The sequence below is a fragment of the Lactuca serriola genome, chromosome 9, assembly GCF_051521515.1.
Source record: "Lactuca serriola cultivar US96UC23 chromosome 9, Lser_US96UC23_V15, whole genome shotgun sequence".
NCBI lineage: Eukaryota > Viridiplantae > Streptophyta > Magnoliopsida > Asterales > Asteraceae > Lactuca > Lactuca serriola.
The window spans coordinates 212,350,427-212,368,286 of NC_136416.1; the positions used below are offsets into that span (position 1 = coordinate 212,350,427).

The window sequence follows — 17,860 nt, forward strand, 5'->3', positions numbered from 1 at the left end:
CTTTAATTGGAATAGGCACAGAATATGTCAACACAATAGGTTATAAACCTCAAGTTGTGTGCTAGTGAAGAACTTCAGGTTTTATTCTTGATTAGTTCTTGAGACTTTCAATACCTTTAAGACTCCCACTATCCTCTTGACATATAAGACTCCCTTGTCAAACATCCAAGAGATAGTGCGGATTCTAATCAAGACAAACACTTCACACAATTAGCCTTAGTTGGTCTTTGTTTTATCCAAAACATCACAACTTACCAATTTCAAATGTACAAGAGTAGGAAACTTTTACTATTATATTTGACAAGTGTTTTAAACCTTCTTTAAGACATGTCACTCAAATTACAATCTTGGAGTATGACTCTAAGACTTGTATTGGAACGAAATATGACTCATCTTCTTGATTTAACCATTTCAACAATTCAAGATTCCTCTTCTTAGTCATAAGAATGCACTAAGATCCCTTAGAGAATTAATTGTGCTATGGTTTCTTAATCATTAAGATGATCACAAAACTGATACTAAAGTACTCTCCCATCTTTTCAGATTTGAGAAACTTTTATCCTTCTTGCCTAAATTGATTCTTCTTATTCGCTCTGCCTTACATCGGAACCTTTTCCAATGTCTCAGAATTACACTTAAGCTTGTAAGTATAACCATATTTACTGAGCTTTAGTAAATTATGACGAATGATCTTATCGATCTTTTGTGGTGGACTTAATCAGTGCACAAAAATGTGTACTCGATCCCTTAGTCCATTACTTGACTCACACATCCATGTGAACAAGTAATTAGTCTTAATTTTCCAATACTTGAAAGTTCTCATTCATCATGCTATACAACTTGCATGATTCCAAGTTTCTATCCAACTAAAACTTGGGTGATGAGAATCTTTCCTTATTTGGTAAATTTAGACATTACCACAAATGAAAAAGTCAATTTCATATTTCCACTCTTGCTATTAATGGAATCTTATAAGCAACACAGTTTTTCACAAATGTCATTGTAAGGATATTTTAAAATAAATAAAATCAAAAATTTCCTTTTATTTTAAAATTTTTTGCGGAAAAACTTATCCTTACAATCCATATGAAAACTTGTTGTTATCTATTCCTAAGCAACATATCATAACTCCTAAGAAGTAGCTCAAGAATCCGATCTTCAAACTATGCGATAGAAATCCATCTACGCGATCAGATTCAACATATTCTTTCTTTAAGTTTCTTTACTTTTCTTTGATTCTTAAAACATCAACATGTGACCCAGCCACATCATGTGATAAGAATCTCAAGTAGGAACTTAATAGTGTTAGACAATGGACTTTACCTGAAATAAAGTCAAACTTATTGACTTTATCATCCTTAAGTAAGTTTGGCAACTTCATAACCAAAGACCCTTCCTTTGGCAATAGAAACATATGGACCCTTAGGTAATAGTACATGGGACTATCTCAGACTTAGCCTTTCTCTTTACCATTTGGTCAACCAAGTTGACTATGGTCAATCCCTTTCCATTGGGAAGAGAATGTATTTCTGGATTTCCTATGTCACTATTATCCCTGTCCATAAAGTTTTGGGAAGATGATCTCTTAATCAAATTTGCTTTACTAGTACAATAAATCATTTATGATTTAGCAGCACCAAACAAATAGATAAGATCATTAAGGGTCTTGTCATAGTCTATTTCATAGGAGTCCCAAAGGAACTCACTATGTGACTTAGAAAGTGATTGAACCACTAACTTTCTTAAGACTTTGGCACCCAACTCTCCCAGCTTGTCAGTATGTGACTTCATCTCCAAGATGTGATCACACCTAGACCTTGACTTGCCAATATGGTTTGAGTGACCTTGAACTTGTGGGTTAGGGAGAATAATTGGAGGAGGTGGAGGAAGTGAAGTTCCAAGATATTTGGGAAGATCATAGATGTCTGAACTAGACATCTTTTGGGAGATATTCAAGATAGTTGATTTAAAGTCCTTAATATAACACCCAATATGAAATATTAAGGCTAGGACCCAACAAATTATTTTATAAATTAGAAGAGGGATGCCGTAATCCAAGCTATAAAATATTTGAAGGTAGGTGAATGACGATTCACCAATTTCCACCAAGATAAACGAAATGTAGAATTAGGTTTTAATTGGATTTGAAACTCTTAGATCTTTGAGATTCAATGAACTGTTCAATGACATGTTTCAATCTCGAGTGTGCCCTTCAGGTTTTGTGACTGGGATGCCAAGGATCACAAAACAAGGTGTGAAGTAACCATGCAAATTACTTGGTACCCTTAAGTGTTTACCCCTCAATCGATGTGCCGGTTAACCACACACGCTCCATCGATACTATGATAAACATTAAGTTACCCATTGCCTACCTTGTTAAATACGAGTTAGTGTGCCGGTTAACCACACACGCTCCACTAACCGACTTAAACAAAGTGCAAAGTGTAATTTCATGGATTAGCACCTTATTCACATTTTCCTAAGTAACTAAGATTGAGTATTATTAAGAGTTTAGTTACTTAGTATTTATCATTAATACTTTTAATGAAGGGAGAATTATAGTCCTGTCAAACCCGTTCGGCTAACGACCCTCCACCAGTCAAGGAAACGGTGGGTGAGAGTGGACACCCATTAAACTTCCATTTTATAGGCAGTAACCTTATACCCCCCTTATAGACCGGCTTCATGAATGAGGCCTACTAACGGTAAGACTGACTTTACTCTTATACATATATATATTATTAACTTATAATATTATAAAGTATAAGGGTTGAATTTTAACTTTTAAAACTCTAAGGGCTAACTTGGAATTAAAGTATTCATAAGAGAAACTTTTCAAATTCCAAAACTTGAGGGCAAGTTTTGAAACTATTCAAAACTAATTAATTCCATAACTTATGTGTTTAAAGTAGTTTTAATCCAAAAACTCTTCAAGTTCCATAACTTGAGGACAAGTTATGGAAGACTTTAAACTAATAAAAGAATTAACTTTTCCTTTATTTTATAACTTATGGAATTAATTAAGATTACACCTTTTTTATTTATTATTTAATGAAGGGACTCTTGGTCCTCCATAACTTGAGGACAAGTTATGGAGTCATACAACCATTTAATTAGAACTAGACTCTTCATTTTGTAACCTTTGCCAACTTTTATGAGTTTTATGAAACTTAAATGTGATTTTTCATATAACTTGAGGACAAGTTACAAAACACATTTTAGAATCAACTCTTAGATTAATTTGGATTGAAAACAACTATTTCACTCAACTTTTCTATTAATCTAAGCAACTCATATGAGCAAGATAATTCAATCAAAAATTTTCATGTAATTAGTCTAAACCTTAAACTAATACAAAACATGAATCTATTGACAATTATCTTTGAAATTGGATTAGCATGAACATTACCACATCAAAAACAAGTTTATAAGTCCAAAAAAATCTTAGGGTAATGTTCCTAGTCCAATTCCAGCCAAAAAAGTCGAATATATGCTGTCTGGGGGTCCAACTCGTCGAGTGCACGAACCAACTCAGCGAGTTGGATGCATTTTGCATTGGACTCGGCGAGTCTGCTGGGCAGACAGCATCAAAACTCGATTTTTCAGCTATTTTTGCAAGTATAACAAGAAAACAAGCCTAGGCTCTGATACCAATTGATACGAACCCATCCCATACTAGGCCTGTATCATGTCATAAGCCCAAGTGTAGAACTCACTCCCAAAAGCCAACTTGTAGGAGGAGGGGACACTTAGACTTATAAGCCACCAACTTATAGTACTTTCGGCCGATGTGGGATCATAACAATACCCCACGCGTTGAAGAGCCAACGTCCTCGTTGGTCACGGTTGGCACCCCCTTTTGGTCCAAGAAACCACTCCGAGTCATTGTTGGTCACGGCTACGTTGGTCACAGTTGGCACCCCTCTTTTCAGGTCCAAGCCAACACTCTGTAGGCCACCACTCCAAGTGTTGGCACCCCGAAAGATGGGGATGGCTCTGATACCACTGTTGGGTTTTGAGCATTCTAACACTCATATGGTGTACATGCAACCCTATAAACCTTGGATCTATGTTTTCTCTATTATACATGCAAATAAGAACTTTCCAAGACTTAAATCCTAACTAGCATATTATGAAGTTCTTATACTACAAAGTACTAGTTAGATGACATACCTTTTGATGTAGCTTGATGTCTTCAATCTTTAAGAGCTTAGCCCCAATAGTGTGGAAGCCTCAAATGGAATCACAAATCACCAAAACACATTGGAAGACTTTAGAGAATATGGATACTTGGTTCTCTCTAGTGAAATCGGCTAGCCCTTCTTAGTGTATCCACACTAGTGCCAATTTCACCAACCAAGGACATCTTTATATAGTATGGAGACTTAGGGTTAAACCCATGACCTTTCATTTCATATGATCCATGAGTTAAACACTCCATGGACTATCCATGAAGGCTTAGCCCAACCTAAATGAACTTGGCCCATTCCATATATATAAGAGTCCATATTTAATTAGTTCATTTTGATCACTTAATTAATTATAAATTAATTCTTGATCAATACTAATTAAATAATATGATTCCATATTAATATATTAGAACTTATAATATATTAATATTAATCATAAATATACTATTCTCAAAAGACTATCCATATAAATTGTGTCGGTGAAGTGCAACCCAAATGGACCATGCCGGGTCGGGTCAAGTACATACCAAATATAGTTATGGACTTAGACATTAATCCAACAGCTCCACCAGTCAAGGAAGCGGTAGGTGAGAGTGGACACCCATTAAGCTGCCATTTTATAGGCAACAACCTTATACCCCCTTATAGACTGACTTCATGAATGAGGCATACTTGCAGTAAGACTGACTTATTCTTATACACATATAATGATTAAACTTTTAATATTATAGAAGTATAAGGGTTGAATTTTAAACTTTTAAAATTCCAAGGATCTATTTGGAATTAAAGCATTAATGTGTGAGACTTTACAAATTCCAAGACTTGAGGGCAAGTATTGAAACTATTCAAGACTTTTCATTTCATAACTTATGAGTTTTAATGGTCCAAAAAAAACTCTTCATTTTATGTAACCTCTTATTCTTTAATGACGCTTTTAAAGAAGTGACTTTTGGTTATCCATAACTTGAGGACAAGTTATGGATTCCATCATTAGCCATTAAGATCAAGAATTACACTACAAGCAAATAACACATAATTCCTATGATCTTCTAAAACTCATAAGAACATGAACATTCATATCAAAATTACAAGAATCATATTAACACATATAAAACATGGAATTTTGATATTAGCCATTGTAAATGGATTAGCATAAACATTACACCATCTAAAATAAGTTTTAAAACACCAAAACAGTTTAGGGTAATGTTTCTAGTCCATTTCCAGCAGCAAAAGTCGAAAAATTGCATTCTGGGGCTCCTACTCGTCGAGTGCAAGAACCTACTTGACGAGTAGGATGAGTTTGGTCATGGACTCGGCGAGTTCATGCGTCAGAGTGCAAATTTTTCAGCTTTTTCAACAAGTTTGCATCAAGTATCAAGAAAACAAGCCTAATCTTTGATACCACTGTTAGGTTTTGAGCATACTAACACTCCTATGGTGTACATGCAACCCTAGAAACCTTGGATCTATGTTTTCTCTAAAATACATGCAAATTTGATTTCCATGGTTCACAACATAACTAGCATCTTATGGGGTACTTGTAACACAAAACTTTAAGTAGAATAACATACCTTACTTTTTTGGTTGATTGCTTGGAGTTTGTGTGTAGCACCTGGTTCCTGGTATGTAAAATTTATCTAGTATTTTGCATTCTTAGCCTTGGACTCGGCGAGTTGTAGGCCCGACTCACCGAGTAGAGCCGGGGATATGGAACACGTTTAAGTTGGCGACTCGGCGAGTCTATATTCTGGACTCGGCGAGTCCCCGCTGTATGATGAAACCCTAATTTCAAGGGTTTGCACCCTATTTAAACCATCATATGCGTCCCCAAGCTCGCCCCCTTCATCCTCAGAGCAACCTTAGCCAAACCCTAACCTTCCCCTTTGTGATTTGAGTGTTGGTGTGTGTTTCTTTGAAGTTTTGAGGAAGAGAAGGAGGAAAGATCAAGGAAAAGGAGGAAAACAGAAGTTGTGAGCCCATTTCAGAGATTAGTAAGGTAAAACTTGACCTCTTCTTCTGTTTCTATGGTTGAACCTCCATTAGAGCATCTTTAAGACTTTTTGGAACCCATTTATTGGCTTGGTTGTGGTTTAGAGGACTCCTTGGTTCGTTTAGGCTTCATATCTGACCACATCTGAGCTCTAGAGGCTCAGATCTACAACCTTTATGGGCCATTGTCATGAGCAAGCCTAGATCTACACTTCTAACCCCATTAAAGTCCTTAAATATCTTGAATGAGCATGAATGCACGTAAAGTTGGAGACTTTACGTGAAAAATCAACCCTAGGAGCCCAGATCTATGAATGGTATGCACTGGATTCAAGCAGAATCGAGTGTATAGTTCCTGCATGCATGCGACTCGGCGAGTCGTGTCGCGAGTCCCTGATTTTCCCCCTTTTCGTGTATGCTGAGTAGCAGTGAGTCATGGGTGGACTCGGTGAGTCGGAAGTCGGACTCATCCATGGAGGGACTCAACGAGTCAATGCCCTGACTCGGTGAGTCCGAGGTAATCTTCTTGCCTCAAGAAAAAACTCGGCGAGTTGTTCATACAACCCGGCGAGTCTCAGCGTAAAGTGTTCTTCGAGTGAAGATGAACTTGACGAGTTGTTCATACAACTCGGCGAGTAGGATGAAGGACTTTTGGACATCAGTTTAGAAGGAAAACTCATCGAGTCGATGCCAAACTCGACGAGTAGAGACGAGATTAAGGTCATTCGAATGGATAGGGACTCAGCGAGTTGGAAAGCCAAATCGGCGAGTCGGGTCAACTGGAAGTTGACTTTGACTTTGACTCTTGGCTTGGTTAGGGATAAATGGTCATTTTACCCTGAGGTCGGTTAGCAGTATTTGACTGAGTGTTTTGTGGGAATTATAGCCGGAGGATTCCCGGGGCAGCAGCCGCAAAAGACAATCAGTTCCCATGCAGATCAACAGCTACTTTGAGGTGAGTTACCTTCCAGTAGCGGTGGGTCTACGACCACAATGTCGGCCCACCAGTAGGAATTGTATGATAGATGTTTGTCTCTATGATATTCATCTAGGGTTGCTACTACCTGTGATATGTTATTGTGCTAGTATGATATGATGCTATGTGCTAGTGACAGTAGGGGGAGATAGTCCCCCATAATACCAGTCGATAGGGCCGAAGGGGTGGTCATGCCCAGCCATGCTAGATAGATTATGTGATATATGTGTTATGTGGTAGTAGTAGGGGTGAAATAGTCCCCAGTATCCGGTCGAGAGGACCGAAGGGGAGGCTATCTCCCAGATATGCTAGTCAGTATCCGGTCGAGAGGACCGAAGGGGAGACCAGCACCCAAATATGCTAGTCAGTATCCGGTCGAGAGGACCGAAAGGGAGGCCAGCTCCCAGATATACTAGTCTGTATCCGGTCGAGAGGACCGAAGGGGTAGTTCGGGCACCCAGATATGCCTGACAATATATGTATGTTATGTGATTGTATGGTATGTGGTATGTTGGGGGAACTCACTAAGCTTCGTGCTTACAGTTTTCAGTTTTGGTTTCAGGTACCTCTTTTTCGAAGGGGAAGGAGTTGGCGCGGTGGTGGCACATCACATACATGCTTGTATTCCGCACTATGAGATCTTCATGGGGATTTGTACTCTGACATTATTATGTTTTATAAAATGGTTTCCAGACACGCAACATATTTTATGAAATGATATGATCGGTGAATGTTTTATTTCTAATGTTTTGCAAAGTATATGTTTTAAAAATGAAATTTTTGGCTCGTATTTTTGGGATGTTACATTATGAGCCTAGCACCAATAGTGTGGATGCCTCAAGTGGTGTCACAAATCACCAAAACAAATTGGAAGTTCTTGAGAGAATAAGAACACTTATAGAAATCGGCTCACTCTTATGCTCACACACACTAGTGCCAATTCTAGAACCAATGACTCCTTTAAATAGTATGGAGGATTAGGGTTAAACCCTAATACCCATGACTCTTCATTTACCTAGGATCCATGGGTTAAAAGCTCCATGGACTATCCATGGACTCCATATACTCTTAGCCCATCCTAAATAAATCTTAGCCCAATCCATATATATATATATATATATATATATATATATATATATATATATATATAAGAGTCCATATTTAATTAGCTCCATTTTGATCACTAAATTAATTCTTGATCAATACCAATTAAATAATTATGATATCATATTAATATATTATAACCAATAATATATTAATATATCATAAACATCTTATTCTCAAAAGTATATCCAAACAAATTGTTAGGTGAAGTGCAACCCAAATGGACCACGTCGGGTCGGGTCAAGTTGATACCAAATATAGTTACGGACTTAGACACCTTATCCAAAAATATGGTCAACCAGACGGAAAATTCCCAGTCGCCACGACGTGGCAACCCATGTCCACATTGTGAAATCTGAAATTCCAACAGCTTAATGGATTAAGTTGTTTCCTTCGATTCCAAGAGCTCTAAACCTCATATCTGGTCCATTTTATGGTCTAAATGGATAAAGTTTCCACCTTTATCCATTAATACATCCAAAGAGATCAAGATCTCAAACCCTAGGTCCAAATAAAGCCAAGATCCATAATGTCTTAACCATTAAGCCCTTAATCAGAAAAGTCCTTAACCCAACCACTCCATAAGGGTTTATAATACCAGATATATTAGAAAGATGGAAGCTTTATAAACATACATATCCAAAACATGTCTAGAATCCATTTTAGGTCGTAATAAGCTAAAATTGCCCAAAAAGTCATGCAATGATAAGAACTTCCGACCAAAGTCTAGATCTATAACATAGGATGCTTATGGGACTCAAGAAAGTCATAAAGTTGCCAACTTTATGAATTCCTTTCTTCCAAACTTGCTTAAACATTAAGAAAATGGGATAATATTCTGGATCTAATCGCAATAAGCCATAAAGTTAGAGCCCTTGACACTTATAAAGGTCTAAAAGCTATGAGGGATACTGATGATGATAGTTCCTTGCAAGTTCCACCAGTGGAGCACCTTCTTCTCCAAGCTAACAATGCTCCAAGAATGCCACAAATCACTAAGGGAAAGATAGTTAGGGTTTCTCTGAGGTATAAGGGTGTTGCAGGCTGATTATCAACCCTATAAATGGCTTAAAAGGGTTTAAATACGAAGAGGACCCTAAAAGAATCATGGGCTTGGGCCAAAATAGTTGCCATGCCGTAACAACCCTTGCCCACGTAGTGACGTTCCAAATAAACATGTGATCCTTCAAACCATTGCCATGTCGTGGGTATCCTTGCGCGTTGTGGCACAAAGTCTCTTCCAAAATTTCATCTTTGGTCCTTGATAAAAGTAAGCTTAACCAATTTGGAATACGGGTGTTACATATACAACTCATAACACAAAAGGTCAAACTTAGTCAAAATTCAATGGTCAAAGTCAGTTTTAGCATAACAGCGCGTCGTGGAAAGACCATTGCCATTTCGTGGTTTAAAATAGATCAATCGCAATCCTCGTGTCTGCCACGCTGTGGCCAACCACTTGACACATCGTGGTAAAAGACAAACCAATTGTGAATCAATAGCTCATCATATTGTGGCCATCCCTTGGCCACGTCGTGGTCCTCTAGGAAGGTTTAACTCTCTATTAAGCTTGTAATACTTCAAGAGCAATGCTTAACATTTCCAGAAGGATTAAACATGTTAAGATGTTTCATAAAAATCATAACTTTATGAAATTACACACTCCATGCGAGTCCTACTCCATTTTAGGTCAAAAAACAAAAATGTAACTTTGATTCATTGCATGGATCCAAAACACACTTTGGCCTTAGATCTAAAAGATGAAACACTATAAGGATACATAATATCAATAAAATTGCAAGCTTTATCTGAAGTTCTTCTCTCCACTTCCAACAAAACCATAATCAGGGACCAAAAATCCTAAACATGCTAGATCTATGAAGTTGAACAATCAAGATAAAAATGTTAATACTTACAAAGGTCTATGAGATGCACAAGATGTTGGACCTCTTAAAAAATCACTCTCAATCTCCAAGGGATGATACTCTTCCTTCAAGAATGCTACCAAGACATACAAAAAGGCTTAGCGAAGAAAAGGGAGGCTAGGGTTTGGAGGAGACTTTCTAGAGGGATGGAGGTTGGGGTTGAAGGAAAACCTAGCCCCATAATCCCTTAAATAGAGCTTAATATCCGAGCACTAGGGTTTTGAGCCTATGACGGCGCTACGTCGTGGCCACAAATGGGCACCACGCCGTGGTAAGCCTATCATCGCGTCATGGACTAGGTTAAAAGGCCACTCTATTCTTAAATTGACACAAACAAAAACATAAATTCATACCAGGATTCAGGTGTTACAACAAATTCTACTAATTAGATGCATGTAAAAAAGGCATATAAATTCAAGGTGGAACCAATAAAAGTAAGATATATGTCACCAGGGAGTTTTATCTCCTAAAAAATTTAACCCCTCCCCTACATCACTAGTAGGAAAAGAGAACAAAAAAGAAGCATAAGCAAATTATGGATGAAAGGTTGATCCAAAGCCAAAAGTCCAGTCAGGGTGGTAGTTATAAATAAGAAAAATAAGGTGGTGATTGTTGGATTTTATTCAATAATAAAGTACGAGTTTAGCAACGACAATCTTTTAAAATGAATAAACTTAAAACCATTTTAACCCACCAGGGATCATTTTGTAAAGCATGGAAAGATTAAATCAACCATAGAAAGAAAAAGAACTACGACCTTTGAAGACTTTGATTCTCATGAGAGATTGGAAGTTGATGAAGTGAGTCGAAAACTCAAAAGTAGAAGCTCTCTATAATATACCCACCAAACAAGGGTAAACCACTTCAAGATGTCAGTCTTCACTTGTATTAAGAAATTCTTAAGCCTTAAAGAACTTATACTAAATAAGACTTAAAGGAGAAGCAACTTAGAACACTTAGATCATTCACAAAATTGCAAGACAAAGAGAAGGAGAGTGAGAAAAGATTCTCGGCATTTGCAGGGAAAAAGAAGAAAAACCAACTTTTTCTTCACCTCATGTATCCTTATATACTTACATGTATTAGACAAGGTCCATACCTATATTAAATATAAGCTTCATACCTTGTAAGAGATCATTGGTGCAAGATAAGTCAAAGAAGCAATCCTTCTTACTTCCTTATGAGCTCACATAAAAAGGGAGGTGATGGGAGGGATTAAGTATCTTTCACTCAAGCTTATAACTAGTGTAACATCCCAAAAATAAGATCCATTTTTTTCATGTTTAAATTAATAAAACAGTAAACCATATCATCATCATAAAACCAAGGTAATCAAATTCTATCAATACATTATCATTATCAGAGTAAATCGCAATATACAGAATCGAATGATGTGTGCTCTGCAATCACCCCGTGCTCTTCCCTTTGGAACCATAAGTACCTAAAACATAAACCGAAAACCATAAGCACAAAGCTTAGCGAGTTCCATAAAATACCACATGCCATACATAATAAACAAATACTGGCTCCCGCCCGACATCGAGTCCCACCCAACATCGAGCCTCCCTCGGTTTACAGATCAGTCAATCACCAGGCCCCGCCAGATACAAATATAATCATATAACATACAATCATACTAGCACATGCGATAATCACAAATACAATAGCATATCATACAGTCATCGAGCCCTATCCGACATCAAGCCTTGCCTAGTAAGCATAAAAACACATACTGATAACTTGCATAAAATATACTAATCATACCCCACCTGGCATCAGACCTTGCCCGGTAAGCATACCATCACATAACACATGAAAGAGTCACACAGACATCTAACATCCTAACGTATGTACCATGGACCAGTATTGGTGCCTTTGACCTGCTAAACTCAGTGACGAGACTCACCTCACACTGCTGAATCTCACATATAAATCTCTGGCTGTTGGCCTGCTAAAATCCTCGCACTATCAATCACAAAATAACACTCAAATAATAATTGGATCCCGATTCACACTAAGAGTCCAAAGTAGGGTAAAATACCTTTTTACCTTTTACCCAAATTGCCCCAAGGCCAAGGCCCAATCTAATTGTCCAAAAGCCCAAATTCCAAAATAATCACCCAAAGCCCAAATATGGCCCAATTTCCCAAATTGGGCCCAAATCCCTTTTTTATGGGCCTTCAACCAAAAGTGTCCAATAAAATATCAACATCCCAACAATAGAATTCTGATGTCCCAACAAGGCCCAAGACAACTAAAGTCCAACATGGCCCAATACCGAGAAACCCACAAATCCGAAGCCCACTGCTGAGTACGCTTAGCGTACTTGCTTTAGGGCTTGTACACGCAATGTACCTGCTTCTATGCTCGATGTACTCAACCGAATTGGCTAACTTCCATTATTTTTTATGTTATAAAAAATTATAAAAATAAAATATAAAAGGAAAATTTTCTTGTTTATTTTTCTTTTAATCAGAAAAATCTTTAAATAATAAAAAACTGAAAAAGGAAAAAGTAAGGGAATTCATCATTATGAAAAAGTTTATAGCAAATTGGACCAAACTCGCAATAAAATGAAAAGTTTGGACCTTTGGTGCCAGTCCAAATATTTTTGGACCAAAGTGACAGTTTTCAATAAACCACAAGGACCATTTGTGCTGTTTAGTCTTATCAAAAAAAAAAAAAAACTGAATGAGAAAAGAAAATAATTATGAGATATGAAATAGTGGTGGAAAAAAAGAGTGTTGTTAAGAAACACATTAAAGGGACATAAAGTGAGTTGATATAGTAAATATGATGATGTAATGAAGTAGAAGAGAGGGTAACACCTAGATAGAATGTGAACGACATGTCGTAGCGACATGCCGTTTTGCTTCTGAAAAGGGTTGATGCAAATAAGGCCAGCCTGACTTACAATGTCCCTTAATGCAATTATCATGAGCATCATGGCTTGCCGTTTCGTCTTTGTAGTTTTCTTATAAGAAGGGGTGGTTTTTAGTAAATGCAATTTCATTTTTGTTCTATCTATGGTATTTACTTTGTCGGATTTTATCATTTGCCATTGTTATTCAGTTTATCATGCCTGATAAACAAGACATTGGCTATGTTGTTTCTATCATGGTAGCTCAAGTTGAGAAGCCAACGTTAAAAACCAGAGTAAGTTTGAGAAATATATTGAAGGGAAAAAGAGTGAGGTTGATATAATTAATCTGGTGATGCGACTAAGTAGGAGATGGGGTATTGCATGGACAGAATGATAGAGACATGTCGTTTTGCCTCTAAAATGGGTGATGCAACTAAGGTCGACTGGACTTACAATGTCCCCTAACGTAGTTATCAAGGCCATCATGGCTTGCCGTTTTGCCTTTGTAGTTTTCTTATAAGAGGGAGTGGTTTTTGGTAGATGCATTTTCATTTTTGTTCTCTCTTTGGTATTTACTTTGTCATATTTTATCATTTTCCATTATTATTCAATTTATCATGCCCGATGAACAAGACAGTGATTCTGTTGTATCTATCATTATGGTCGCTCAAATCAAGAAGACAACGCTAAATTGTCACTTCGAAGACGATTATGATGTGCAAATCCTTGATAAGGATTCATTGACTCTTTAGGCGTCAAAAAGGAATTTTTTTTTTGAACAATCAAATAGCTACATGGAAAAACCAAATCAATTACAATAGAATAACAAGGATTGAATTTTGAATCCAAGAATTCGTTGGAGTTTGGTTATTTTACCAACCAACTTTTTGTCAAGGATGTCTTGGCGTTTTATTGCCTTCATATCATTTGTTTCAAATATCATACAAATACTCTATAGGTAGAATCTCCAAACTCTTAAATATATCCAAATAGGTTACCTCACAACTATTTATCGATAATATTTTTTTTGATACATGGTTGAACAGTTCACTAGAACAAGCAAAAAAACATTCACTACTTTTCCATAAAAATATGATGCACCAACCCTTAATGAGCTTAATTTGATAGAGAGCGTTGGACGTATTATAACAATTCCTAAAGAAGCAGGAATTGTATTCACAGTGATATTCTATGTTAGAAAAAACATTACTTAGAGTTCGCGATTATCCAACCCAACTTGTCTAATCTTAACCAAAATTGGTTAATTGGCTATTGGCTTTTACCTTATTGGGCCTGTTTATTGGTCTATGAGAAAAAATAGGATGGGCCCAAAAAAGATTGGGCCGACGAAATCCTGAAGCAAACAGGCATAGCCGTACGTAGGCCGTTCATTTCGTCAAATACTCGAGGATTGCAGTGGCCCACAGTTTCGTGTTCCTCTCTGCCTTTTTTTGTCGACTCCACTTCATCATCTGAGTTTGTTTCCCCACCCGATAACGGAGGATTATCCTCGCAATCTCGTCATGTCGGAGGTAAAGTGATTCAGTTTTGAGCTCAATTTGTTTAGTTTTTCTTTTGAATCTGGTTAATTGTACTTCTGTTCAGTCACGTCACAGTTCGATTCACTGTAGCCTTGAACTTTGTAAAATTTTGAATGGATTCGTACTCTTTTTTCTGTATTATTTTTGTCGTTTAATTCGGTTTTATGGAGCCTTTTAACTTGAATCGACTTGTATTTGTGCAGAAGTTTGTTGATAATTTTATATTGTTTTTTTTTCTTTTGCAGGTGAACGAAAAGGTTTCTGATGTCAAGCCTAAGACCAACACCGGTGTGTTTTTTATTTTATTATAGCGCTTTGATTTTACGTGGATATTACTAGATCAACTTCAAATTTTTAGATTGCTATAAGATGATGATTGATAGAAGATTAAAGGATGTTCAATTTAAGCTTCTTATTAAGTCGATCAGCTCTTTTGTAGTTGAATTACAGAATTACGCTGTTCATTGTAAGCAACTTATTAAAAATAGAGACTGATTATTCGTTTTAGGTAAAAAAATCATTGTTCTCATTGAAAAATAGGGACTGATTATCCTGGGAGTGAAGGTTTCCTATCCCTTTCCCTGAGTCTAGCTCCTCAATCAATTAAACGCGAAGATGGAACTAAGGTTTTTCTTTGAAAATAGATATTGATCAGATAATATTATTTGATTACATTTTGTGACACAGAATTTGCTCTATCAAGCATCAACCTCAAGCCTTAACTACTCCCTACATCTTTTTGATTGGTTTCATAATCGTCTAAATCACGTGTTTAACAGTAAAAAATGATTTTTTTTTTAATGATTTTGAAGTAACACAATAAACGATAGATGTTCTTCATCTATTGACTTTGATCTTGATTTGAAATGTTTATACCTCAAGTACCTATAATGAAAAGAGAAAGAAGCCTTTTGTGTACAACCTTAGTTAGAAGGAAAAGGTTATTAAAGCTGACTTCCTTACATAGGTGTTGTGTTGGGTATTATTTTCTATATGAACTCTTTAAATCCTTACATATATATGTTTAATGTATTCAGAAGAAAAGACTGATCCAGCTGTGAAGAAAACTCCCTCTGAATCAAGCTCCTCAAATACCAAATCTGGAACAACACCTGCAATACCATCTATGCCAGGAGCTGGAATTCCTGCAAATCCCTTTGACTTCTCATCTATGGCTGGTCTACTTAATGTACTCCTTTTAAATCCATTAAGTCAAAAATTAACAATACCTAGGTACATTAGTAGTTGTACACTAGCATATTCTTTTGTTTTTCTTGATATATGTAGGATCCAAGTGTAAAGGAATTAGCTGAACAAATAGCAAAAGATCCATCATTCAACCAAATGGCAGAGCAACTCCAGAAGACCTTTCATGGAGGTGAAGCAGGAGGTCTCCCACAATTTGATACACAACAATACTATTCCACCATGCAACAAGTTATGCAAAACCCTCAGTTCATGAACATGGCTGAACGCCTTGGATCTGCCTTGATGCAGGTATTTTGTTATATAATAAATAATATGGTACAAAATTACAAAAGGATTTATGATATTGTGTGATATTTGGAATTGGCAGGATCCATCAATGTCTCAGATGCTTGAGAGTTTATCTAATCCAGCTCAAAAGGATCAGCTTGAAGAACGGATGGCACGTATCAAAGAAGATCCTTCATTGAAACATATTTTAGATGATATAGAAACTGGTGGGCCCACAGCAATGATGAAGTGAGTAATCTTGCTTGCATAATAAGTAAATGAATGAAAGAATGTTGCAGAAATGTAACTTTTTGTATGTATGAATTTAGGTATTGGAATGACAAAGATGTTCTGGCAAAACTTGGTGAAGCAATGGGTCTTCCAGTGACAGGAGATCCTACTACAGCTTTTGGTGGAAATTCAGGAGCAGGTGAAGCTGAAGAAGAAGAAGAAGAAGAAGAAGAAGTAAATGAAGATGACTCTATTGTTCATCAGACTGCTAGCACTGGTGATGTTGAGGTACTACAAACATTTTTCACAAATCTTTTTTTTTTTTAAACAAAAACTTATTTTTCCTGTTTAAAAAGAAAAATTAAGAAGGGGGAAAATATTAGTAAGAAAGTTATAATGGTTTAATTAATGACTGTAGTAAAGAATTAAGGGGATAAAATGGTGTTATTAATATAATTTTCCTGCAAAATAAAATAGGGTTTGAAGAAGGCAATAGAGTCTGGTGCAGATAAGGATGAGGAAGATTCAGAAGGAAGGACAGCATTGCATTTTGCATGTGGATATGGAGAGGTAAACATTAATTTAAATTTAAATTTTAATCTTGGTGGCTATTTTTTTTTTATTTTATATTTTTCTTTTCCAGGTGAAATGTGCTCAAGTTCTTCTTGAAGCCGGAGCCAAAGTTGATGCTTTAGACAAGAATAAAAACACCGCCCTTCACTATGCTGCTGGTTATGGAAGGAAAGAATGTGTTGCTCTTTTGCTCGATAACGGTGCTGCCGTGTAAGTTCATTAACCACTCAGTTGACAGTTGACAGTTGACAGTTGACAGTTGGAAGTTGACAGTATTTTGAGTTAATTTTTGTGGGGGTTTTATGCAGTACGCTACAAAACATGGACGGGAAGACGCCAATCGATGTTGCGAAACTGAACAACCAGAACGATGTATTGAAGCTGTTGGAAAAGGATGCGTTTCTTTAAGTGTAAGCTTTTGAGGGTGTTGTTGGTGAGTGAGTGTAATGGAAATGATTTGGTTTTCATTCCAACTTGTTATGCTACATGTCTTGTGCTATTTTTTTTAGTCAAATCACATGTTTGACCTCTTTAATCAATCGTCTGTCGTTGTAGAGAGTGAATGATTATAACAAAACAGTCATGTTTCATGTTTTTATTCTGCCTCGTTCGGTTTCTGTAGTGGATTTCAAATATTAAATTAGGGTCAGATATAGATTACTTTATAGGAAGGCACATTTCAAGTTACATGCAAGTCGTTGTAGCCTAGATGTCTTAGAAAAGCATGGTTTTGAACCCGGGTTCGATTCCTAGTAATTATTTTGGTTTTTTATTTAAAAATTAATACAAGTTTCTGTATAAAAACCATTTTATCCATACAAAATTTAGGCGCTGAAATGTGGATTATCAAACTGAGTGGGCGTCCTTGTATCAAACTATAATGACCCTATTATATCACATAAAGTCCTTGAGCGACCCAAAAAATAACTTAGTGTTATAACTTGTATTTTCTATAAATATGTAAAGAGGTAGTACTAAAAATTGTAATG

At 36.5% G+C, this 17,860-nt stretch overlaps 1 protein-coding gene across 1 annotated transcript; it reads left to right on the forward strand.

Annotated features, from left to right (window-relative positions):
• Positions 1-14,436: 14,436 nt before the first annotated feature.
• On the forward strand, positions 14,437-17,469 carry LOC145072367 (ankyrin repeat domain-containing protein 2B-like). The gene is made up of 9 exons (XM_079018780.1): positions 14,437-14,582; positions 14,837-14,879; positions 15,629-15,780; positions 15,879-16,088; positions 16,168-16,316; positions 16,397-16,586; positions 16,776-16,868; positions 16,942-17,081; positions 17,180-17,469. Exons 1-9 carry the CDS (start codon positions 14,574-14,576, stop codon positions 17,277-17,279), a joined length of 1,086 nt encoding a protein of 361 aa, XP_078874906.1. The 5' UTR covers positions 14,437-14,573; the 3' UTR covers positions 17,280-17,469.
• Positions 17,470-17,860: the final 391 nt, after the last annotated feature.